The 25,559-nt window shown below is 40.8% G+C and overlaps 1 protein-coding gene and 2 long non-coding RNA genes across 4 annotated transcripts in view; 1 reads left to right on the top strand and 2 right to left on the bottom strand.

The window, feature by feature from the left end:
- Positions 1-13,892, top strand: part of LYST (lysosomal trafficking regulator) — a 175,658-nt gene extending 161,766 nt beyond the window's left edge. For both annotated transcript variants that reach the window (XM_055588773.1, XM_055588766.1), the window contains 5 exons: positions 5,438-5,577; positions 5,855-5,952; positions 9,639-9,795; positions 10,874-10,945; positions 11,876-13,892. In XM_055588773.1, the coding sequence (XP_055444748.1) occupies positions 5,438-5,577; positions 5,855-5,952; positions 9,639-9,795; positions 10,874-10,945; positions 11,876-12,014 (606 nt within the window). In that variant the 3' untranslated portion in view covers positions 12,015-13,892. The remainder of the gene's footprint in view (positions 1-5,437; positions 5,578-5,854; positions 5,953-9,638; positions 9,796-10,873; positions 10,946-11,875) is intronic.
- On the bottom strand, positions 6,343-25,477 carry LOC129657997 (uncharacterized). The gene is made up of 4 exons (XR_008717215.1): positions 25,365-25,477; positions 16,802-16,947; positions 11,882-12,175; positions 6,343-6,471 (listed from the first exon to the last, which is right to left on the bottom strand). It is a non-coding gene; the product is annotated as an uncharacterized LOC129657997 (long non-coding RNA).
- On the bottom strand, positions 23,014-25,358 carry LOC129657992 (uncharacterized). The gene is made up of 2 exons (XR_008717214.1): positions 24,955-25,358; positions 23,014-23,736 (listed from the first exon to the last, which is right to left on the bottom strand). It is a non-coding gene; the product is annotated as an uncharacterized LOC129657992 (long non-coding RNA).
- Positions 25,478-25,559: the final 82 nt, after the last annotated feature.

The following is a 25,559-nucleotide window of genomic DNA, read 5'->3' as shown; positions in this document are numbered from 1 at the left end:
ATATCTAACTCTATTTTAGGTTTATTAGGATCATAGAAGAATTTTTTAAATAACTGTATACGGTCAGAGACAGAAAGTATTTTGAGTTATGCTCTGCTTTTTCGTGACATTTTGATGCTTCCCGCTGTTCTCAGTATCGACCTGAATGCTTAAAGAGTATCCCACAAGATTCTGTAAAATTTAGAACTACAGAACTCCTAACATTCCTAATACACTCTGAGTGAATTAAATGACAGAAAAATCCAAGTAGCCAGTCTCTATTCTACCACTTACTGGAAGAAATTTTTCAGCCGTTCACTGAATCTTTTAAGATTTGTGAGTTCAATTATTAAAAGAATCTACAGAGGAAGACATTATGCCGTACTTCTCTTAATTTACTCTCATTTCTTTATTGAATCAGCTGTGCCATTGAAGAGTAGTGGCAAATTTAGAGTGATAACTCAGTGATAACCATTCTGTTCTAGAACATTCTGTGTGCCTTTTTTTTTTAAATTACAGTTTTCTCCATTATTTTATAAAACATGTTCTACTGGGTGAAACCTGTTTTCCTAGCATAGGGTGACACTAGGTTCCTTACTTTTCTGAGCAAGTTTATTCAGTTTTAAACCCTTGTTAAGGTTCTTTGCCACCTTCCTTAGGGTATAAATGTGACCATAATATTGTTTCTGTCTCTTAGTCTAAGGAGTCATTAAAATGCTTGAAGCAAAAGTGATATGATCCAATCAGCATTTTAAGACTATCACTGTAGAGCCTGCAAGGAAAAACGCTTACAGGGCCATGAGACTGGAAGGAAGGGTACCAGTTAAAAGGAGCTGTGGTGATGCAGGCAGCTATCCTGAGGACTCTGTAGCAGGAGGTGGGCTTCTACAGATTATTGCAGAACAGCGGGGTGTGTGCTCTAAGACTGACACACAGGGTGAAAGAGCCAGAAGTGGCCCAACCAGGTGTTAGGGAGCCTGAAAAACTACACTTGAGCTGGATCTTAAAGGATCACTTTACTAAGTGGAGAAAATAGGAAAGAGTATTTCATCAGAGTACACTAACCGCTTGGAATTAAAGGCGTGGTAGTTTGGGAGTGGCAGATACTTTGTCTGTAGTTCAGAGTAGAACTGCTGGGAGGAGTGGCAGGAGAGTAGAGAGAGGTGAGGGTCTTATACACAGGCCACAACGAGAAGAGTGCTAGGGAGTCTGAGCAGAGGGGTGTGCCTTCACTTTTGGAATGTCTCATTTTCTTTTTACTCCCCAAGGCCTAAATCAGATGTCAGTTTTCTAACGTCTCTGATATTTACTGCTGACGTTGCCTTTCCGCTTCTGAGCACACCTTTTTCCTTTTTCCTACACATACATTCTGATCTCTGCTGCAGAGTAGTCCTCTGCTTGTGTGCTCAGATCATTTGTTCCTTGTCATCCAAAAACTATCTTCCATCTTTTATTTCCTCTTTTCCCAACAGTTTGAACAGTCTTGTTCTTAGTTTTCCTTATTTCCATTCTCCCTACAATTTAAATTTTTAATTGTACACTAACACAGTATGCAGTATTGGTTTTTTTAAAAAAAAGGATTAAGTTGTCAATATAGGAGTAATTGTACACAGCATAGCTCTGAAGCAGCAGATCAAAGGTGTAGCTGTTATCATTTGAATACAGCAAGACGTGTGCTTCTGTTAGTTTGAAGTTATTGTAGGCTTGTGAAGTCTTATGTTGCATACCTTTCCTCAGTTCTACCCTTTCCTGAAAGCTGATTTTTCAGCTTATATGTAAGGGTTTTCTTTTTCTCCTAATAGGTAGTCAAGTCATGAGATAAACAGTTACTATTTAAACCATGTCCAAAAGTGTATCTTAGCTGTGTGATTTTATCATTGGTTGATCTAAGGGAAGGTTACCTGGGATTTTGTGGGTGTTGTCACTTTTTCTTGGGCACCATCTCATCATGTTGGGGTCCTGAAGTTGCAGATGTGACCCTGTGCCTGTGAGGTTGGCAGGAAGCACCTCATGTTCACTAGTTTCCGCTGCCCAAACCCACTGAATGCCATGGTTCTAACAGTATTTGTGTTCTTGTTTGTGTTGCCCTTGACACAGCAAAAGACAGGCTCCCAAGTGCCATGTAGGCTATAACTAAAATAATTGTTGCTTGAAAATATTTTCAAGGGAATCTTATGAAATACTTTCCTAAGCTAGTGAAGCTAGGAAAGTTGATTGGTTATAGGGAACTGTTATCTATAAGCCCTTTATATATTAGAGAAGAAGGTCTTCAAAGGTGATAACTGACCCTAAAATAACTGATTTTGAGTCGTTTTTCACTAATTAATGTGCCTACGTCATCTTTATATAAGTGAACACCTGTATTTCTGTTCTCTAAATTGATGGGAGGGAGAATAAATATACAGTTTATCCAAGGTAGTATCAAACCATTCAAGAACATTTTATGAAGAAGTAGGCAAGCAGAAGATTTCTGATCTACCCATGGAAATTATGTTCTGATCCCTCAGGGAATCATCTAGTAACACCAAATCTTAGAATCATTTTAAAGTGCAAAATCTAAAATTTCAACAACCACTGTAGGGTACCTATTTTCTGTTTACCCCATAAATATTATTCATAGTCATGAAGTAAAAAAAATACACATACATATGTATATATATTTTAACAAGCAAGGAGGGAGCTTTAGCCTTGAGTTAGATATTCTTGGATTATCTGTCAGTCCTAGAATGTTGACACTGACCTTGAGACAGCCCCTTATCAGTTCAGTTCAGTCGCTCAGTCGTGTCCGACTCTTTGCGACCCCATGAATCGCAGCATGCCAGGCCTCCCTGTCCCTCACCAACTCCCGGAGTTCACTCAGACTCACGTCCATCGAGTCAGTGATGCCATCCAGCCATCTCATCCTCTGTCATCCCCTTCTCCTCCTGCCCCCAATCCCTCCCAGCATCAGAGTCTTTTCCAATGAATCAACACTTCGCATGAGGTGGCCAAAGTACTGGAGTTTCAGCTTTAGCATCATTCCTTCCAAAGAAATCCCAGGGCTGATCTCCTTCAGAATGGACTGGTTGGATCTCCTTGCAGTCCAAGGGACTCTCAAGAGTCTTCTCCAACACCACAGTTCAAAAGCATCAATTCTTCGATCCTCAGCCTTCTTCACAGTCCAACTCTCACATCCATACATGACCACTGGAAAAACCATAGCCTTGACTAGACGAACCTTTGTTGGCAAAGTAATGTCTCTGATTTTGAATATACTGTCTAGGTTGGTCATAACTTTCCTTCCAAGGAGTAAGCATCTTTTAATTTCATGGCTGCAGTCACCATCTGCAGTGATTTTGGAGCCCCCAAAAATAAAGTCTCTCACTGTTTCCACTGTTTCCCCATCTATTTCCCATGAAGTTTCCCAAGAAAACAGTAACAAGGGACAGAGCAAAATGGGGGGGAGGGCGGGGGGAGGGTCCCTAGGAGGTTCTTGTCCAAAAGGCTGGTCCCTGAGAGTGAGGATGAGTCAGATGGGACCAACTCTTGCCTGAATATACAGCCTGGATTGGAATTCCCTGGGCTGTCCAGGATCCTTGAGACTAAACTTTGGATAAGGCGTCCCTAGACTGGCATGGTGATCCAGGTCATCCAGGAGAAACGAGGAAGGTGCTTGCATTCTATTCCACTAATAGAGGAATCCCTCCAAATAATTTTCTAATGTAGTAACAAATATACAAAACCAAGCACACAAATTTACAGATAAAAAATGAATATGTGAAAAAAAAATGAATATGTGAAAAAGTTAAGCTTATTAATAGTTATAATAAGAGAAATGCAATTAAAAGCAACCTTGATTGCCATTTAAAACTTGGGAAATTTTCAAAGATTTCGAATGACCGCTGAGACACAAATGCAAGCAGAGAAGGAAAGGGCTCAAGCCTTTCTGAACAGTCAATTCTTCAGTCCCAGGCACCCTGAAGCATGGTCTGCAAGGGTGCTGGCACATCCCTGTGGCCCCACAGACTCCTGGCCCTGTGGGGAGGGTCCCAGAGGCGAACCAGAAGGGGCCCAGACCCAGGACTCATGCTCTTGTTCAGAGCCATCTTGTTGCTGTGATTGTGTTCAGTTGAAGCCCACATGCCCTAGCTAGACAGAAGCCACTGCCACACAACTTAGGCCAGTGGTTCCAAGGAAGACTGGTATTGCCTGGTCATTTGAGTCTTTAGGTAAAAAATATGTATTTTTATGTGAATAAGACACTGGACTATGGAGCACTTAAAATAGATGAGCTGCAGCTAATAAAGTCAACACAGGTATGTTTTAAAAACAATGGTGATCAAAAAAGGCAAAATAGATCGGATGCCTAAAGAACAATAAATACCATATTTATAAAGTTTATTGACATGAAACCCAGTGTGTTGTTTATTGTTATAGTAGCATATAGTAGAACATAAATTCTAAATACAGAGGAAACAAATGCAAAATTCAGGATAATAATAACTTCTGAGAAGGGAGAGGAAATAAGATGTAAAACAGTACATACACTATGTAATATTTAATGTTTTCTGTATTTAAAAAATAAGCTGATATTATAAAATGTTAGGATTAGTTTAACTGAGTGGTCAGTATTCAGATTTTCATTGTATTTATACTTTCTACTTCTCTATTTTCTTTGAAATGTTGAAATACTTTATGACAATATAAACCTAGTATAAAACAAAAATTATACCCTGTGGACATCTGGCATCTGTGAACCATGTGGACCTTGGAACACGAGTTTGCAAGCTTTGATTTTGAAAATCAATCCACAACTGTTGATGAGTAATACATTCCATTGGTAGCATCAGGAGTCAGTGTAAAGCCTTTGCAAGTACACTATCAATACTGTAAAATTATTAATATTCACTGATCCACTGTGAGGATTCTGGAAATTTATTCTAAAGGAGTGATATAGAGGAGGAACAAAACTTATGTACATAAATTTTAAAATTATGAAAAATAATAAAATTTATTTATGGCACTTAACATTTTGAAAACATTGGAAACAATTTTAAATATCTGTCAATAATGGATGTTCAAGTAAATTATGGTATACTAACTGTATAGAATATCATAACACTTAAAAATCATTTTGAATACACTGTCAAAAATGAGAAATGCTTATGGGAGAATGTATAAAATATGAAAGAGAACTATTTATATGGATATAATAATAACTATTAAAGTACATGTATATTTGGCCAGACTGGAAAAGAATAGACAAAAATGAAAAGCTTATCAGTTGATGAGATTACAGTCAATTAAAACTTTTTTTAATGTTTAACTAGTTCTACTCTTAAGAAAAAGTTGAACTAGGTTGAAAAAAATTGTTTCGAGAAGAATGTTTGAGTCACTTGGGTTGTTTTGTTTTTGAGAGAACAGTACTAGAATACCTTTTGTCATGGCTTTTATCTTATACTTATTTTTTAAATTTTAGCCTTCAGAGATAGAAATGGAGTCTCAGATACATCTGTATGGGCACACAGAAGAGATAAGCAGTTTATTTGTCTGCAAACCGTATAGTATAATGATAAGTGTGAGCAGAGATGGAACCTGCATCATTTGGGATTTAAACAGGTACAGAAGATTTCCAGCTCTAAAATAGCTGTTTTTAATGTTTCAGTTCTTACTGTGAGAAACAGATGCACTAAAATAATCTTTATGTTATAATAACTTTAAGCATGAAATACAGACTTTACCTTTGTAATCTTATTGAATTAAGAGATCAGTTAGGAATAGAGTTAGGAATCCCTTATAAATAGTAGGTACCTATACTGACCAAAAGAATTATATAAATAAAAGAATGTAATTATATTTAATGTTCATATGCAAATTCATGTCTTTGGTCTTTCAGATTATGCTACGTACAAAGTCTAGCAGGACACAAAAGCCCAGTCACGGCCGTCTCTGCCAGTGAGACTACCGGTGACATTGCTACAGTGTGTGACTCAGGTGAGTTGGCCCCAAACCCAAAGCAGAGTGGTTGTACTAATGTGTGCTCAGCCAGCTGGCTACATCATAGGTTAAACCGTCACGTTACATCCCTCCGGTCCCTGCCAGACCTGAATACTTAGGGAATAGCATGTATGTGTATTCAGTTCAGTTCAGTTGCTCAGTCGTGTCTGACTCTTGCGACCCCATGGACAGCAGCATGCAAGGCTTCCCTGTCCATCACCAACTCCCGGAACTTACTCAAAGTTATGTGCATCAAGTCGGTGGTGCCATCCAACCATCTCATCCTCTGTCATATGTGTATTAAAATACAATAAAGTCGAAGATTGAGTCCATCAATTTAGGCATTGGCTGCGCTTAGTTGCTCAGTCGTGTCCGACTCTTTGCGACCCCATGGACCGTAGGCTGCCAGGCTTCTCTATGGGGATTCTCCAGGTGAGAATACTGGAGTGGGTTGCCACACCCTTCTCCAGGGCATCAGCAGAGGATCAGCTTTGTATTATGTGTGTCTTCTAGTTCCTGCAAAACAGTATTACAGAATAACAATGGAGGTATAATGTGCCCCAAATTTACATGAGAAAGATCATCTAATCAAAGGTCTGGCTTTTAGTTTTATTTTCATGTATATGTATTAAAAAACTTGATGCATCCAGTAGGTAAGAACAGTTGGCAAGCTCATAAGTTTTCTGTTTGCATTTCCATTAATTGAAAGGAGTCTTCAAAAAACTGTTTCTTTTTGTCCACTCAGTACAGGTATCTTTGACACATCTGCAGTGGGTGGTGTTTTATCCTTTGCTTGCGTTTTTTTATATTGTTTTTTCCTGACACCAAATGTGTGGTCTTTCCAGACACTAAACTGTTCTCCGGTTCTGTGACACCAAATGGGTGTCCAACAGTGCAATTCACTTCTGGCACTAACTAGTTGAAGTTGGCAAACGTGGGAGTCTCAAGGCCCCCACCAGTTTCGATGATTCTCTCCAACAACTCACAAAACTCAATAAAACACTGTACTTACTACTGTAGTTCATTACAAAGTGAACAGCCACAAGAAAAGGTCCAGAGGTCTGTTCCTGTGGAATCAGAAGGCACCACCCTCCTGGCCCATGACTCTGTTCATCAGTCTCCCCTGTTGTTTAGGGGTTTTTTTTGAAGTTCCATTATGTAGGCCTGGTATATTCAATCATTGGCCATTAGGAACTGACCTCCGCCTCTAGCGCCTCTCCCCTCGGCAGAGGTGGGAGGTGCTATAAGGGCAGTTTCTCTGCTGGCCAGCCCCTACCTGAAGCTGTCTAGGACCTCCCCAGGAGTCATCTCCCTAACATACAAAAGACAGTAAATTAACAAGAGTTTAGGAGCTCTATGCCAGGTTCGTGGGTCAAAGTTCAGAGTTCTTTTTTTTTACCATACCACACTCATCATTCTTATATTCAAGAAAAGTAATGTCTCCAGTCATGCTTCAAGATTTCAGATGTGACGTATTAATATTTGCCAGGCTTTAGCCTCCAGTCATAATGAATGTCATGTACACATTCTTATTCCCCAGTCAGCATAACTAAAGAGAAAGATCTTAAATAGTTGACTTTGGTAATAAAAGTGTGCACAGATGATGGGTGACTTTCTAACTGTTCTTCCTTGATTTGTGCATTAGAGGCTTTTAGTGTGTCACACACATCAAGAGGGGATCTGGGGGGTGAAATACAGTGATGACTTATCTAGAGTTCTCTACTTTCTTGTTTTGGCAACATTTGGAAGTTGGAACTGATCCTGAGGGAGCTGAATTTTGTAAAGTTAATTACTTTCCAGCTGCCAGTAGTGATTTATATCTGTGATATGATATCAGCTATTCATATGGGAACAAGAAACCAAATTACTTTTGCTTATATTTACCAACTCACTAGCAGGGTATTCAAGTGTCCATAGGCAGTACGCACAGTATAATAGAGTAATGGGTAGAACTTTCTTCCCACTTTGAACAAAAAGGCCTTCTCAACTTGTTTGAGGCCTCTCAATACATATACAAGAGGAGTCATAAAGAGCATTTGGTCGCGAGCATGATAAAAGTAATGACTTTTTAGAAGAGGACAAATTTATGTTTAGTGACCTGGACTACATTTCATTCTCCTATTTTTATACTCCAGGAAGGGAAGAAAGTTAACCAGATTTAACCTATCAAAAAATCTTGACTCTTTAGTGAGAACCATCCAAGTAACTTTAAAATCAAAATTTAAGATAAATATATATGTATGTGTATGTATATAATATATAATATGTATATGTGTGTGTATACACATATATAATCTCAAAATTTTCTGTATTGAGGCTAAAGACACACTGGCAAACTCATTCTTTCCTTATCCTGATTTCCCACGGCTTATTATGGGATGTGGTTTTTATAGTGATGATATAAAATTTATTAAACTATGTAAATATTATAGTAGATGGTTTCTGTACTTTTAAAAATCATTCTGCCACTATATCAAAAATACATGCATTTCAACTAGAGTTCATAGCCTTTTCCTGTTGCCAGTGGTACTATAAAGTTAATATAATATTCTAAAATTCAGAGTAGCGGGTAGTTCTCCTACCCCCTCAGTTACTTGACTGAGCATAACATTTTCAAGATTTATCCATGTTGTTGTCAGAACTTAATTACTTTTTATGGCTGAATAAAAATGAATTCCATTGTTAGATATACCACCTTTTGTTCATCCATTCACCTCTTGATGAACATCTGGGTTGTTCCCACCTTTTGGCTGTTGTGAATAATACTGCAACACACTAGACATTTTGGTTTGTGGTATTTGATGGTCTTGAGCATTTCTATAGGTGAAGAAGTATTTCTAATACTTATTTCTTTGCTATAAAATATGAAATCTTTTCACTGCCTTAATAAAGGAGAGAAATAAATTCTCTACTTTTATGTTGGTTCTAATGGAGAGATAAAATAAAGTGTGGCAACACATACTATGTCATCCCAACTTTATCATGCCTCTTAACCTTTCTCTTTATCAGTATGAGAACATTTCTCCAGAAAGGCTGGACACATCACCATAAGGCCCCAGACCACCAGCCCCAGTTTATTGAGGATGGCTAGCAATTACTGCCTCCTCCATTGCCTGGAAAACTACAAAAAGTTGATTACTCCTGGTCTTTGAAAAGAAAAAAATCCATTTAATAAGACATTGATTTATAAGATTCACTCTTGGACATTCTGAAGAATTAGCTTTCTTTTTAAGAATTAGTTTTTAACTCAACTTTGACTGTAACTTATTTCTTCTTCAGAAGTCCCATAACTCACTTCTTAAAGATACTGTAGTTTCACAGAATATTTTCTTCTCTTTTTGGAGGTTGTTTAGCTTTATAGGTACTTTCAGAATTAGATTCGGCAGTTTGTATGCTAAGATATTATGACTACAAAGAAATTCATGGTTAATTTCCATTGTTGCTCTACCTTGTAGGTTAATTTTTTATTTTAATTTTTTTCACTAGTCATCATCTCTAGATAAATAGGCCAACTCCGTGTGCCTTATGTAGCAATTTCACTTATACACTCTCCAGTCACAAGTTGCCTATGAACTTCATCAAACAGACAAGCGAGGCCCTCAGGGATTCCCCTCTGGGGCCCAATGTGGGGGGCTCTGCAGCAGCCACACCCTGGTGACCTGTGGGGTTTTGTGGTGTTTTAGCTGGTGGAGGCAGTGACCTCAGACTCTGGACAGTGAATGGGGACCTCGTTGGACACGTACACTGCAGAGAGATCATTTGTTCCGTGGCTTTCTCTAACCAGCCTGAGGGAATATCTATCAATGTGATTGCTGGGGGATTAGAAAATGGAATTGTAAGGTAAGAGGAGTTTGATTTCTTTGTGTCCTTTTGCTCATAAGGACATAGAAGTTTCAAAAAATATTGTTTACTATCTAAACATAATAATATTTAGAGATTTAAAATCACCTTAGGATATAGGTTCTTCTGGTGTTTCTGTTTTATTTCTAAATAATAATTTGTACATTCTTGAAATTTTATATTGTTTAACTATAAAAGGTGCAGTTCAGTTCAGTTGCTCAGTCGTGTCCGACTCTTTGCAACTCCATGGACTGCAGCACGCCAGGCTTCCCTGTCCATCACCAACTCCTGGAGCTTACTCAGATTCATGTCCATCGTGTCGGTGATGCCATCCAGCCATCTCATGCGCTGTCATCCCCTTCTCCTCCCACCTTCAGTCTTTGCCAGCATCAGGGTCTTTTCCAAAGTGTCAGTTCTTCACATCAGGTGGCCAAAGTATTGGAGCTTCAGCTTCAGCATCAGTCCTTCCAGTGACTATTCAGGACTGATTTCTTTTTGCGACTGACTGGTTTGATCTCCTTGCAGTCCAAGGGACTCTCAAGAGTCTTCTCTAATATCACAGTTCAAAAGCATCAGTTCTTCAGCACTCAGCTTTCTTTATGGTCCAACTCTGATATCCATACGTGACTACTGGAAAAACCATAGCTTTGACGAGATGGACCTTTGTTGGCAAAGTAACGTCTTTGGTTTTTAATATGCTGTTTAGGTTTGTCATAGCTTTTCTTCCAAGGAGCAAGCATCTTTCAATTTCATGGCTGCATTCACCATTGCAGTGATTTTGGAGCCCAAGAAAATAAAGTCTGTCACTGTTCCATTGTTTACTCATTTATTTGCCATGAAGAGATAGGACTGAATGCCATGATCTTCATTTTTTAATTGTTGAGATTAACAATATGAAAATACACAAAGTATTCTTAATCCCATACCCACCTGAGCAAACTGCCCAGAATTAACCACATTAATCATTTATTGTGTTTCCTTACCAGATGATTTTTAACAAATAAAAACGTTGGTTAAATTTTTAGTAAAGGAAACTTGAGTTTGTGTAATTAGATGATGACTTTTTTTCTTCCTCTAGGTTATGGAGTACTTGGGACTTAAAGCCTGTGCGGGAAATTACATTTCCTAAATCAGATAAGCCTATTGTAAGGTAAAACCTCCCCCACCCCTCCCTGTTTCATACTGTACTCTGTGACTGTTTCTGTTGGAGAGATGGTAAAGCACACAGGAGTAAAGAGGAACGTAAGGAGGATCATTATAAACAACTGGCCATTTTTCAAACACCACGATGTCTGGGACCCCATGGCAGAAGGAGGCAAAGCGTTTGTGTTCATGGAGCTTAAAATCTGCGTCAGGAGTTCAGAGCCTCACATAAGGGTGTGCTGGGATCATGCCTGGGAACGCCTCTTGAACTGTGGAAATTATATATTTTTTCCTTTCATTATTGAAAATACCATAATGGTGACTGATAGCTATAGGAGTGTGCTAGACAAGACTGATAAACAACCTCTTACCCTCTGCTCCATTAACAAATATGACTTTAAAAACTCAATTGGAGTAAGTGATTCAAATTTTACTGCATTAAAATAAATTTATTTTTAGTCCACTAAATGTAAAGTGTAATGAAATGAAATTATATATTAATAACACATTTTTTATCTTTTCCTCTTTCAGGGAAATAAAATACCTCCATAAAATAATCCTCATTTATTTCTATATAGAGAAAATGTAGTACTGTTATATTTTTTGAAGTTTCCTATACCCATGTATTTGTTAAGTAATAACCCTAAATAGGAAAGGAAAAGAAAACATGCAAAGAGGGATCAGAGTGTGCCAATCTTTTGATCTTGGTTTTAGTCTGTATCACCTGGTTAGAATGAGCATCACAAACTTGGCAGCAGAACCATTAAACCATATTATTACAATCAAAACCACTTGTAGGTGGTTGTTTTGTCTGTCTCTCTGCTCCAGTAAAGGCTCTTAACTTCTTACACCCAATTTCCACATGATCACCAATATGCCGATACAATTTTCAGAGACACAACGTAGAAACAGGACTCTTTTTTTTTTTTTTTAACAGCCTTACATTTTCCTGTGATGGCCACCATTTGTATACAGCGAACAGCGATGGGACTGTGATCGCCTGGTGTCGGAAGGACCAGCAGCGCTTGAAACATCCAATGTTCTATTCCTTCCTCAGCAGCTACGCAGCCGGATGAGTGAGGGGAACTCTGCACTCTCCACAGCACTTTAACTTCAGGCTACATTTACTGACTTCGCCAGTTTCAGGAGGTCAAAGCTGAAGACAGGGATGACCAAGCAAATCCAAGTAATGATACAGTCTATCCATCTCCACAAAATTCTGCTGCCTCACAAGGTCCTGAAAGGAAAGCTTTGTTCTAATTTAGTGATGATCTGGAGAGTTGTATCAAGGTTGAAGTCTGGCACAGTAAATTAAAATCATATCCTTGAAGTTTTTTTTTCCATAGAGGAGTCTAAAGAAAAACTTACCATCTATTTCTGTTTTCTATTATTTTCTATTATTCCCCCAAAAAATCCCAGTAGAATTTAAATTGGTTAGCTAATTGTTTACATAAAATTTGCTCTAAAAGATTATATTTTAAAAGTTTTCTGCCAAGATAACACACATACCTGCCCCTCCCCCCAAAAAGGAAGGATAAGGAGAGAGAATTCAGGACTCCATTATTGCTTTCTTTGAGCAGTAAGGAGTTCAGTAGGTGCCTCTGCACCAAACATTTTTTGGAATATCTGAATATTTGAATCTCAGTGTTAGGCAGTTTTTGCCTGTTGCCTTCTTAGCTCAAAGTAGAACCAGAATTTGTTTGACGGCCACAAACAACAACACAGGTATCTTTGATTTTCAGACACATTCTGTTTCTTCATAAAAATTGTACTTAAAATCTGCAACACTAGATAATGAATATCCTTAGTTGAGGCACTAAGATTTAATAAACAAAATGATCATTCTTTTTAATATCTAGCATTACAGAGCACTGAATGCTTAACAGTTTGCAACAGAAAGCCTCCACTACAAAAGAAGTTTGCACAGGTATTAGGAATGCAATCCAGATAAGGCTTTTAATCTAATATGCTGGAGAGTTTTCTTCCCCAAAACAGAATTACAAAGAACAGGAGATAGCTTCCTTTGTTTTAAATAGGAGGCAGAATCATTCTTTTAGAAAGCAGTTCCCACTGTTTCTGTTAACCTATTCTAGGAACAGTAGAAAAATCTGTGTACTCCACAGCAAACTTACACATGATAAAGACAGAATTCCTGAACCCTGCAATAGTCTGTTTCTATCAGGATAGTACTTGGGGTGCTGCTTTATTGGCTTTGAAAACACTGTAAAATAAGCTCAGTAATGTTACCATGAGATAAAAAAATATATTCCTGGCTAAGAATAACTTGCGTGTTTGTTTTGGAAATTTAATTCATATAGTGTTTACAGAAGTACTTTTGTAACTTCCAGACTTTCTAAAACATTCTGCTTAAAAACTGTATAATATACAATTCCAAAGTCTCTGCTGTCGAGATAAACACAAGAGGAGGCAAGTGGCCACGTGTGCTGGTAACCTTCCGTTGCATTCATAGGTAAGAACACTCCACGCTGCATTCAGATCATGGTTTGCACAGACCAGCTATTAATTCTGAGGTCCAATTAGGTGCAGAGATGAAATTACTCCTATTCACGTTGAAGTGATTTGCTTTGTTTAAAAAAAAAGATGCAGCTATTGTCTAGCATTCATTTTTCTACTGAGAACTTTAAATTAGTTCCTTATTAGAACAGATTGCTACTCAGTCTTTTTTTTTTTTTTTTTAAGCTGAATTTCATCATTTATCTGAAGAGAAAATATGCAAAATAACTGGTCTTGTTAAGAGTGCAATATTATATTTTTATGTAAAAATAAAAAAATAAATTGGGAGGATTATTTATTCAGCATGAATTTAATATGTATATGTTTGAAACACGTCATAATGTGCATGCTGTAGCAAATATTTCTGTAAATTATCACAAGCTCTGTTACCTTTGTATACACTGCCACTTCAAATTGGGAATAAATTTCATAAAAATAGATTTAAGGACCTGTTCTTAATACAGTTTAAATATTATGACCACATCTCAAATTGGTGGCTTTTTTTGGTAACTCATATAGTTTCTCTTTAGCCTCACTATAAATTTATGTCACTGGAAAGGATAACTTTCATTTCTGAATTGTGGTCTTTGTGAGAAATTTTGTTTTAACCTTTAAATGGAGTTTAGACAGAAATCCTAAGGTAAACCACTCATTTTTTTGAAAAAAAAAAAAAAAAAAAAGAATATCTGCCCCTCCCCTTGTTCTCCCCAACCAATAGCATATCTGTATTGGGCCCCTACTCTGTACCAGGGGCCACACTAAGTGCTGAGGTACAGTGGTTCCCTGCACTCCTAGAGAAAATGCTGTCAGTAACACGATGTGAGTCATTACAAACGTGGTCAGTGCTGTGAAAGAGGAGCAGACGGTCCTCTGAGAGAATATAACTGAAGAATTCAATCTAGATCAAGGGGATCCAGAAAAGTCAAATTGTCATTGATAATGAATGGATGAAGAGAACCCTGACAGGTGAAAATGAACTCTGATGTGTTCCATGCCATCCGTCTGCCAAGGACTGAGGACCATCAGCAAGCAGGTGTCCAGTGAAGGAAACGCCTCGGCTTCTCTGGAGGGCCCTACAAAACAGTGGGTGAGTTCCATCTGCCCAACCGCACTCCAGGAACACAGAATTACTCTTTTTTTCTGCTTTGCATCTGCGGTGTCTGAAGGATTCTCAAGCCAAGAGCACACCTGCTTCTCAGTCTCTGTTCCTAAAAGAACTCAGGAGCAGCGTGTGTCAGTGTGATCTGGCCCAGCCGGATGTCCTCGCTTTACCTGCAAGCCTGAGATGGACTCTTCTGCTCCTCAGTACACAGTGCAAGCCCACATATAGGTGAGGGGGAGGGAGGGGCAGTGGGGAAGCTCTTCCCAGCCCCTCAGACAGGATCGGGCACGTTCAGGGTGGTATGGCCACAAACTTCCTAGCCCCTCAGATCTGCTCCTCACCAGTCTGGATGACTTGTTAATGTCTTGAGTCAAAGACGGAAGAGCTGCAGGGGGTTCCCGTTCCAGAGGGTGCCATGGGGCGATCCTGAGCCCACCCCCATCCACAGACACCCTGACTCCCCAGCTCCACGCTGAACAGTTCCCTCTGAAAGAACCCCAAGAGCTTGTGAAGCAACACTTGAGAAGCTGGTGAGCAAAATCACATCAGAACAGGTAGGAGAGGCTGAGACATGCTCTCACCACAAACCCCACTCCCAGCCCAGCAGCCCACGGTCAGGACTGGGGACCAACAGGTCCCAGATGCTCCCTGAGGAGGAGAAGATTTTAACCCCACATTGGCATCCCAGATTTTAAGACCTGTACCTGAGAGATGCACCACCCCCCCTCCAAACATCTAGCTTTAAAAGCCAGTGGGCCTAGTCCATAAGACCCATGAGCCTATAGCATTTGAGAAACAAGTCTCTGGGGGCTCTCCCAGACCCACCAGGCTAGCACCTCAGGGCCCAGCACGGATGCCTCAGACTGAAAGGGGCCCAGTCTTCTCTGGGTAAGAGGCATGTTGCGTATCTCAAAAGCCTGAGGAGCAGGCATTTAACACACTTCTAGAGGCCACTGAAATACTCCCCAAAGACAGCCGAGACCAGCAGGCACCATCTTCATGCTCAGCCTCTCCTCTCCTAGGATCTCCTAGGAAGGCACAGGTCTGGGGCTCCAGATTTTGTGGCTGCCTCCCAGAGGGATGCCCCTTCAATCCCCTGGCTCTGGTAGCCTACCAGGCTTACTTTCCCAGGTCCCACAGGACTGTAACAAATGGAGAAACAGTTCTTAACCAGCTACCACCCAGGGAACAGTATAGAAGCAGCAGACAAGCTCCCGTCTTTCCAGGAAAGAGGCCTGTGAGCTTATCTTCACAGCGGTGGGGCAGGAGAGGGGCTGCTGCTTAAGCACACATCCTGAGGTCACTGCAGGCGCTGGGGAGGCTGGTGGGTATCACATCCATGCTGGCCCTCTGTCCTGCCCAGGTCTCTAGCGTCTCAGAGAAAGGCGCTTTTGACGTTTCTAGCGTTGCCATCCAGAGGCCACATCCCTTGTGGCCTGGCTGTAGTGGCCAGCAGGGCTTGTGTTCACAGCTTCGATGGGACAGTAGCAAAGAAGCACTTCTTAACTACATCCTAGGGCTTCCTGCGCCTCTCCCAGTCTTTCCCAGAAAGAGGGCTACTTGTGTGCCTTAAAAGCTGTTGCCTGAGGGTCCAGCCTCCAATCAGCCTTTAGAAAAACAAAAACCTTTAGTCTTGAAGGCCTTCACTCACTTCCATGGAGCAAACTCAAGCAGTTACTGCTGAGATTGGTAACTTGCAGGACTCCGTTCCTCCTTAAGGGAAATACACAATTTGATGCAGCCTTTTTGAGCTGTTCTAAGAAACTAAGGCCTCCCACCTGGTCAAGGACAGTAACTACATGCTGACTACAAGCATGTAGACTCCAGACCAGCTAGAACCAGAAGGTAAGATTCTGGAAACATCACCCTGTTATTTCACCACCAACCAGTCAGAAGGAGAAGGTCCGCAAGCTGCTCGCACATCCTACAACCCTCTCTGCTAGCACTATCTTTAAAAGCCCTGGCCTGAAAGCCACTGGGGAGTCCGGGTCTTCTGAGCACCAGCTTCCCGATCTTGCTTGATTCCGCAACAAACCCTTTTCTGTTCCAAAATCTGATGTTTCAGTTTGTTTGGTCTCGCTGTGCGTTGGGCACACAACCTAGGGTTTGGCAACGGTTTTGGACAAGCCAGCTAGGAGCCTGTACCTGCGGCAGGTGGACCTCGGCTGGGCAGCCCCTCCCTCGTGACCCCTGGAGCTGCCAGGGCTCATGTCACTTGTGGGAACTCTGAGGAGTATTCTGACTCACCGTCAGCCCTCGGTCCATTTTGGGGTTAGTTGCTCCAGCTTGCGGGGACTGGGGGTTATCCCCCCAGGTTCATGCCCTTCCAGGATACAAGCCTATCTGGGCCATTCTCTCTTGGGAGCATCACCGTCTGGTCGTCAGGTCTCCATCTGAGAGGGGGAATGGAATAGTTAGGCTGCACTGGTCTGATCTTTTGTCTGAGCAACTGTTGTATTTGTGTGCATGTGTAAAGAGTACTCGTATTTTTGATAAAATGGGAAATACCAACTTCACCCCTGTCTTCCTGAGTCCTGGAGGCTGATCAGGACACCTGATCACTAAAGGCTTCAGGGAAATAATCTGTGTGTCTCTTCCTGGCTTTGACTTCTGTTAGAGGGTCCTGGCTCTGACAGCCCAAAGGGGCCCTGGTTTTGACTTCTGTTAGAGGGTCCTGGTAACGAATTATTTGTAAAGGGTTGGTAGACCTGAGTATACACTTTCACCAATCAGAAGAACTTACTGACCAACTCTCCAGAGAAGGAAGTTTTCAGTGGTCTAAGAACAGCAGAATCTGTGTCTCCACCAAACCTTAGTCTAGACCTCTGTGTAGTCAGAGGCAGATCCTCAACTGAGACCCAAGGATATGGGCAACCAGACATCAGTCCCCTTGGCCAGTCCATCAGGGTGCATTATGAGTCACTGGAAACTGTGGCTCCACCTCAGTGATGAAAAAACACGTTTCTTCTTTTGTAATGCTGTCTGGCCACAACACCAACTAAGTGACCAGGAGAAATGGCCAGGGAATGGCTCGTTAAGTCATAGCACCATGCTCCAACTAGGCTTGTTCTATGAGAGAAGAGAATTGGCATGAGATTCCCTGTGTGCAATGCTTCTGGCCTTTAACCAGAGCAGGGACTCCAGGAAAAGTGCAGACTTAGGCCTGCTCAGCTGCTAACTCAAGGAAGAAGACCTCACTCTCCTTGTAGAAAGGACCCCCTGAAGACCCCTTATATTTATTTCCCTTTGCCCTGAGTGCTCCAAATAACTCACCACAAACTTCAGAAGATGACAGCAAGGCCTAACACCCCCACCTCCCGAATGGTTGAGGTGGCCTTTAAAAGGTTTTCAATAACCAAGATGTAACAGAAGAAGAAAAAGATGAAGAAGCAAGCCGCCTTGTCTGTGGCAGTGCTGCACATCACCTCAGGGAACCCAGGAGGAAAGAATAATAAAGCTTCACAGGTCGGCACCCCCTGCCACCAACGTGGGATGTGAGACATGCAGGCCACCAGCAAAGCTGGCTCCTAGTCAATGCGCTTACTGCAAGAAAGAGGGAAGACCTGAGCTAAACCTCCTTCCTTTCAGCTCCCATTAAGTAAAGAACCAGACTGGGGGCTCCCCAACTGGTCCATCAAAACACCCCATCTTCCTTGAGGAGCCCTAGTTACCCTAGAAGTTGGGGGAGAGCCAGCTGAGTTTTGTCTTGTTTGGCCATGCCGCATGGCATGTGGGATCTTAGTCCCCCCGCTCCAGGGATTGAACCCACATCCCCAGCATTGCAAGGCAGAGTCTTAACCACTGGACCACCAGGGAAGTCCCCAATTGTGTTTCTGTTAGACAGCAGAGCCACATTCCCAGTGTTGACAACTCGAAGGGGTTCCCTCTCCAAGACATCAAAAGGGTCTCAAGGAAAGGAAGATACAAGGAAGTGTTGCCCTGAAAATTCCCCAGATGAGGCTCATTTGACAATCTAAAACTGGTTTTGCACACAGGCATACAAGCAACATCAGGGGGTAGGGGAGAGTTGACCGAGGCCAAGGTTTATACCCTGCTGAAGAGTCATAAAGATGTTCACTGAGAGCAGGAGGACAATGCACTGATGAAATAAAAACTCACATTTTAAGGAAAGACAAGAAAAAATTAAACATAAAACTATTTCTCTGCAGGTTTGGGCCTCCTCTTCCCTCCCCAGAGGGTGCATGGTGCATCTGCATTTAGTGTGACCCAGATCTTCCCCATGGCCACCTCCTGGCAACAGCTACATAACTTCTCCAGGGGATCTTCCCAACCCAGGGATCAAACCCATGTCTCCTGCATTGACAGGCGGATTCTTTTACCAGTGAGCCACCTGGGAATCCCAAATGTTTACTCAGGATCTTATTAATGTTACTAGCTATATTATAAGATTATTCTTTCTTGCGTTTCCAAATGTATGACTGAGCCTCAGATAAAAATTAAGATGACTAGGCAACTTGAAACAACTGACCAGATTTATAGTTCTATGAGAGCAGTGACTGTAATGGTTTAACTCTAGAAATGGTAAGAAGCAACCAGAAGGAACCATTTTCAGGACCGTAACAGACTAGTTAAGACAGGTGGTCCAGAGGCTTTGGATTACTGTTAAGGTGGCCTAGTCCAGTAATAGCACAGTAAGTGGCCTAGCAATGAAATCCTTGGCTGACCTGGGGGTGGGCATTCCAAGCATACGAAGACAAAATGCTTCCCAAATCTTGGTTGAAATTAAGACCAAAAGGGAAGGGTCTGTACAATAGAGAACGTTGCTTACCATCCAATTCTCCTAGAATCGAGCCCCTACAGTCACAGACCTATAACACATTTTGAAAGGAATTCAGGGTGAAGATCAGGATGAGGTACTCCGTGCTCTGGAAAACTGACAGAACTGGCCCTATGATAATTAGATATTTTCAGGAGAAATTTTTTATACAGATCTTCCCAACTTGGAAAAGCACTAGATCCATTAACTAGGATGCCTGTTCGTCATGGCTGGCAGCACCCTTCTACTGAGATGAACGCTCGATTTCAGGTACTCATCACCAGAATCACATATCCTGACCTCCCTCACCCCCACCTCTTCAGAACAGGTCTCAGTGCTTTCTGAGAGACTGTCTCCTGGGCTACAGTGTTCAGTTTGGCTCACATAAAATTTTCCATTTTTTCTTAGATTGACTGTTGATTAGTTTTTGTTGACACTTACAAGAACAATGCATGAACAGAGCAAGAATCTCAACAAAGAGAAAGTGTAAGAAACTACAAACAGAAATCACAGAGCTGAAGAATATAATGACTGAACTGAAAAATACAATAAAGGAGTTCAACAATAGATTCAACGAAGCACCAGAAAAGATCAGTAAACTCTAAGACAGGGACAGCAGTGGAACTCATCCAATCAGAGCAGCTAAGAGAAAAAGGAATTTAAAAAAAGTGAAGAGAGTTTAAAGGACTTGTGGTAAAACATCAAGTAGATCAATATTTACATTATAGGGATCCCGGAAGGAGAAGAAAGAAAGGGGTAAAAGACTTATTTGGAGAAATAATGGCTGAAAACTTCCTAACCTGAGGAAGAAAACAGAAGTTCAGATCCAGAAAGCCCAGAGACTTCCAAATGAACCCAAGGGAACCCACACCAAGATACATTATAATTAAATTGTCAAAAGTGAAAGAACGGTTACAAGGCAATATTTAGAAAAGTGAGCAGGGAGAAAAGAAATTCAATAGCTTAACATCTGGACATTGAAACTGCTGGAGGTGTTGAATTACCCACGTTACCCTTACTTTGCTGATTATTCTTCAACTATTTCCAGTGTCTCCCAAATTGGAGGCAAAATATCCCTATTTATTTAGAAACTGTCTAATCCTTGAGCAACTCTTTTTTTTTTTTTTTTTGTAATATACTGGTTAGGTCAACACTCCATATACTATGAAGCCAAAGCATTTCAAAATTAACAGGCTTAAAAAATTGCCTGAGCAGTTGGGCTGGGGAGGGATGATGGGGGAGTAAAACAAAGAACGGCCATTTGAAATAACCATCCAAGACTGAGGTCAAAGGGAAGCAGAGAGATTTTAGGTTCAGTGTAAACTTGTATTTCAGAGTATCACACACAGAGTACAAACACACATAGCATTTATCAGCTTCCCCCATCCCAGGTTATATTCAATTTTAAACTTCACAATTTTAAAAGCAGCTACATCTGTCGATATAAAATATATACACTTGACTGTACACTGAGTTGGAAAGGAGGTACCACTGATTTTGTTGTGTTACATGCTGCTGCTGCTGCTGCTGCTAAGTTGCTTCAGTCGTGTCCGACTCTGTGTGACCCCATAGACGGCAGCCCACGAGGCTCCCCCACCCCTGGGATTCTCCAGGCAAGAACACTGGAGTGGGTTGCCAGTTCCTTCTCCAATGCATGAAAGCAAAAAGTGAAAGTGAAGTTGCTGTGTCTTGTCCAACTCTTAGCAACCCCATGGACTGCAGCCCAGCAGGCTCCTCCGTCCATGGGATTTTCCAGGCAAGAGTGCTGGAGTGGGGTGCCATGAGCTGAACAGAAAAATACATCCTGCCCATTTGGGGGTGCTGGGTTGCGACTCAGCTATTTCAGAGAAACTAAATAATACAATGTGTCCTTTGAGGCCAAAAATGACCAGGAGATCATTTGAGTCTGGGCTACAGTATCCTTGCTCAAGTGCTGAGCTTGTTTTTTCTCTCATGAACAAAGTTAATGAGAGATGAGTTTAGAAAAGAGTGTTTTGTGGCAAAATTTGGCTTATTTCCAAAGTAAATTATTCTTATCAAAATTTCTGAAGGCTGATCACAATAAGTCATTCTTTCATCCTCAGATCTTAATTTTGTTAAAAAAAAAAAAAAAAAAACTTTATCATTAGAATACCATTTCGAGCATTAAGAAAAAAGACTACATTTTCTGAGATTTTTAGGAAAAAACCTAGAATTTTCGTACTTGTTGACATAACCTAAATACAAATGGTTACTTAGCTAATTTCATCCTCATTTCAAGACTTCTGTTTTCTTAGAGGATTAGCTAATTATCTATGTGCTTTCTATAGATAATATTGTACACACAGTGTTTTATTATAACCAAGTAAAATCCACTCATGTGTACTCCTAGTTAGACAGGAGTTAGACATACTGGACACAAATATTTATAAGAAATTTTGAAGAAAAAGGAAACTTACTAGATTTGGACAGGGTAGAAGGAAACCAGCAGAGAGGGCAATAGCGGCCCACTCCAGTACTCTTGCCTGGAAAACCCCATGGACGAAGGAGCCTGGTGGGCTGCAGTCCATGGGGTCACACAGAGTCAGACGTGACTGAAGCAACTTAGCAGCAGCAGAAGGAAACCAGTGTTGCCCAGACTCAAAGGTATAAGAAAGTGAAAGTGGTCAGTGAGTTAGGGCCAGAAGGTGAAAGTGAGGGAATGAGGGGAAATTAAAAAGATAAACTAAGGACTTCTGCTCCCATCCACTTTGGGGAAATTGGGATCAGACTCACCCTGCCATCATAGACAACTGGAAACTGGAGATTCTGTGTGAAACAAAGATTTTCAAACTGGAAAACACGCAACACAGATCCATGATCCCTGAGAAAGAGGCTAAACTAAGTGAATCCTGTTGTTGCTTCAGCTTTCTGCCTGGAGGCTCTTACAAGCCACGGTGCAGAAGGGGCTCCTCCTGAAGAATACAGAAGTCTTGAAATGAGGATCAGAGGTTAGAGTTTGGGGAAGCTGAGAAACTGGAATTTGTGGCACAGAGTTCATCAGAAGGTTGCTGCCCAGACAAAGAGAACCAGGTTCCCAGTTGTGGAGGCCCTGGAGACTCTGGCTGAATGCTAAGTCGTGTGTGCAGAAGATGAAATCCCCTAGGTCTGAGCAAAGAACTCCCAGGGAGCTGTAAGCTGAACAAGTCCTAGAGCTCCCAGGGGAATTGAGTTCTAACCAATCAGAGGAAAAGACTTCGTTGAACATACAAGTATCCAGTCAATACCTCAGAAGAGTCATATCACAGTAGGAAGGCTAAACTAGTCTTAGAATAGAGGCTGAAGTCCTTTAAAATAAGATTCCAAAGTATCAAACTGATCCATAAGGAACTTAACTGCCTGCCAGGACAAAGTCCCTATTAAGTCAACAAAATCTAGGCACACAACAACATACATTAGCAATGTCTAGCATCCAATTTAAAAATTACTAGATAAGGCAAGAAATAAGAAAATGTGACCCTAAACTGGAGAAAACTTATTTGAAAGAAACAAACCCCAAGAAAGGAAAGAAAATGGAATTCAGAGAGAAGCATAATAAAATAGTTATTAAAATATGTTCAGTATGCTCAAGGATTTAAAGAAAAACAAATCTAATGAGAAAAAGGAAAGATTCCAGAAAACCATATGGAAATTCTAGAGATCAAGTATCCAAAATGAAAAAAAATTTAGATTTTATGTGATTTATTTAAAATTTTTCCAGTTTTATTGAGATATAATTGACAACAAACAGCCCAATCAAAAAATGGGCAGAAGACCTAAATAGACATTTCTCTAAAGGAGATATACAGGTGGCCAACAAGCACATGAAAAGATGTTCAATGTTGCTAATTATTAGAGAAATGAAAATCAAAACCACAATAAGGTATAGCACACACCAGTCAGAATGGCCATCATCAAGAAGTCTACACATGATACATGTTGGAGAGGGTGTGGAGAAAAGGGAACCCACCTGCACTGTTGTGGAAATGTTATTGTTGCAGCCTCAATAGAAAACAGTTTGTAGGTTCCTCAAAAAACTAAACCTAGAGCTACCATCAGTTCAGTTCTGTTCAGTTGCTCAGTCGTGTCCGACTCCTTGTGACCCCATGAATCGCAGCACGCCAGGCCTCCCTGTCCATCACCAACTCCCAGAGTTCACTCAGACTCACGTCCATCGAGTCAGTGATGCCATCCAGCCATCTCATCCTCTGTCGTCCCCTTCTCCTCCTGCCCCCAATCCCTCCCAGCATCAGAGTCTTTTCCAATGAGTCAACTCTTCACATGAGGTGGCCAAAGTACTGGAGTTTCAGCTTTAGCATCATTCCTTCCAAAGAAATCCCAGGGCTGATCTCCTTCAGAATGGACTGGTTGGATCTACGATCCAGTAATTCCACTCCTGGGCATAAATCTGAAGAAAATGGAAACACTAATTTGAAAAGATACAAAGCACCCCAATGTTCACAGCAGCACTATTTACCATAGCCAAGATATGGAAGCAACCTAAGTGTCCACCAACACATGCATTTAGATAAAGAAGATGTGTATAAACATATATATATACACAATGGAATGAAAACTACTCAACCATAAAAAGTATAAAAATTTTGCCATCTGCAACAACATGGATGGACTTGGAGGGCATTTAGTGAAATAAATAAGATAAAGACATACTGAATGTTATCATTTATTTGTGAAATCTAAAAAATAAAAAGAATGAATATAACAAAACAGAAACAGACAGACATAGAGAACACACTAGTGGTTACCCATGAGGAAGAGGAAATTGGAGAGAGGCAAGATAGGGGTTTGGGATTATGAGATACAAACTACCATCTAGAAAATAAATAAGCTACAAAGATATACAGCATGGGGAATATAGCCAATATTTATAATAAATTTAAATGGAGTATAACCTATAAAGATTTTGAATTACTATGTTGCACACCTGAAACAAATATAATATTGTATTAATAAATCAACTATACCTCAATTTAAAAAAAAGAGGAAAACTTCTGAATAACAATAGGACAAATAGAAAACAAACTAATAGCAAGACTCTAGATTTAAACCCAAACACATGATAATTACATAAGAAGTAAGTGATCCAAACGCTCCAATTAAAAGGCCAGGTTTGTCAGGCTGAATATAAAAGCAAGATCCAACTCTCTGCTGCCTCCAAGAAGAGAGACTCCCTCTTTAAAGATACAAGTAAGTTTAAAAGGGTGGGAAAAGATACATCATGCAAACACCATTGTAAGAAATCTGTGTGGCTATATGGATATCAAAGATATCAGACCCCAGGGAAAAGGAAGGGAAATGGATGTCCAGGATCTGGAGCCAGGTTGCAGGTGACAACAGCTAAGGAAATAAAATTTACATTTTTAGGCAGGACAAGAAAATTTAAACACAAAATTGTCTCTTTCTGTCCATTTGGACCTCCTCCCTCCCAAATGTGCAGTGCACATTTCTGTTGCATATTATCAAGATGGTTCTCCAAGATGGGAGTGCATGCCTCAAGATAATTTTCCACCCTTTCTTCTGATTCTATCAATGTAACTTCTTAAAAGACCAGCTACTTTTAAGAAGCTTATTTCTCAGCTCTGTAGGGGGTTATGTATGGGCTTACCTGGACTATAATATCCTATATCCCTGGGGGACTTCATGTAAAAAATCAACATGCCATTTTGATATACGATCTTTTGTCTGGAAAAAGTATATGATTGTGCCTTTGGCTTCTAACTGTTCTCAGAGCTTTCTGAGTCTATCTTCTGGGTTGTAATTCTGCTGCTGCTGCTGCTGCTAAGTCGCTTCAGTCGTGTCCGACTCTTAGCGACCCCATGGACTGCAGCCTACCAGGCTCCTCCGTCCATGGGATTTTCCAGGCAAGAGTACTGGAGTGGGTGCCATTGCCTTCTCCTGTAATCCTGAGTTTGGCTCAAATAAAATTCCCTTTTCTTCTTAGCTTGACGGTTAATTGAGTTTTTGTGAAACAGCAGTCCTGGCTGATGGACAGAGATAAGACAGAATCAGAATCACCTGGAGAGGAAGGCTGACATCACCAACTGCTGGGCCGCATCCCATTCAGCAGGGCTGGGTTTGGTCCTGAAAATTTGCATTTCTAACAAGCCCCCAGATGATGCTGATCTTGCTGGTCAATGGATTCACTGGGGGAGCCACTGGCTCCGAATGATCCTCTTCTTTCTCTTTAAAAAGGACAATTCTATCTTAAGG

This window comes from Bubalus kerabau, chromosome 1 (genome assembly GCF_029407905.1).
Source record: "Bubalus kerabau isolate K-KA32 ecotype Philippines breed swamp buffalo chromosome 1, PCC_UOA_SB_1v2, whole genome shotgun sequence".
NCBI lineage: Eukaryota > Metazoa > Chordata > Mammalia > Artiodactyla > Bovidae > Bubalus > Bubalus kerabau.
Note: the sequence above shows the minus strand (reverse complement) of the source record. Positions and strands in the feature narration are given on the sequence as shown.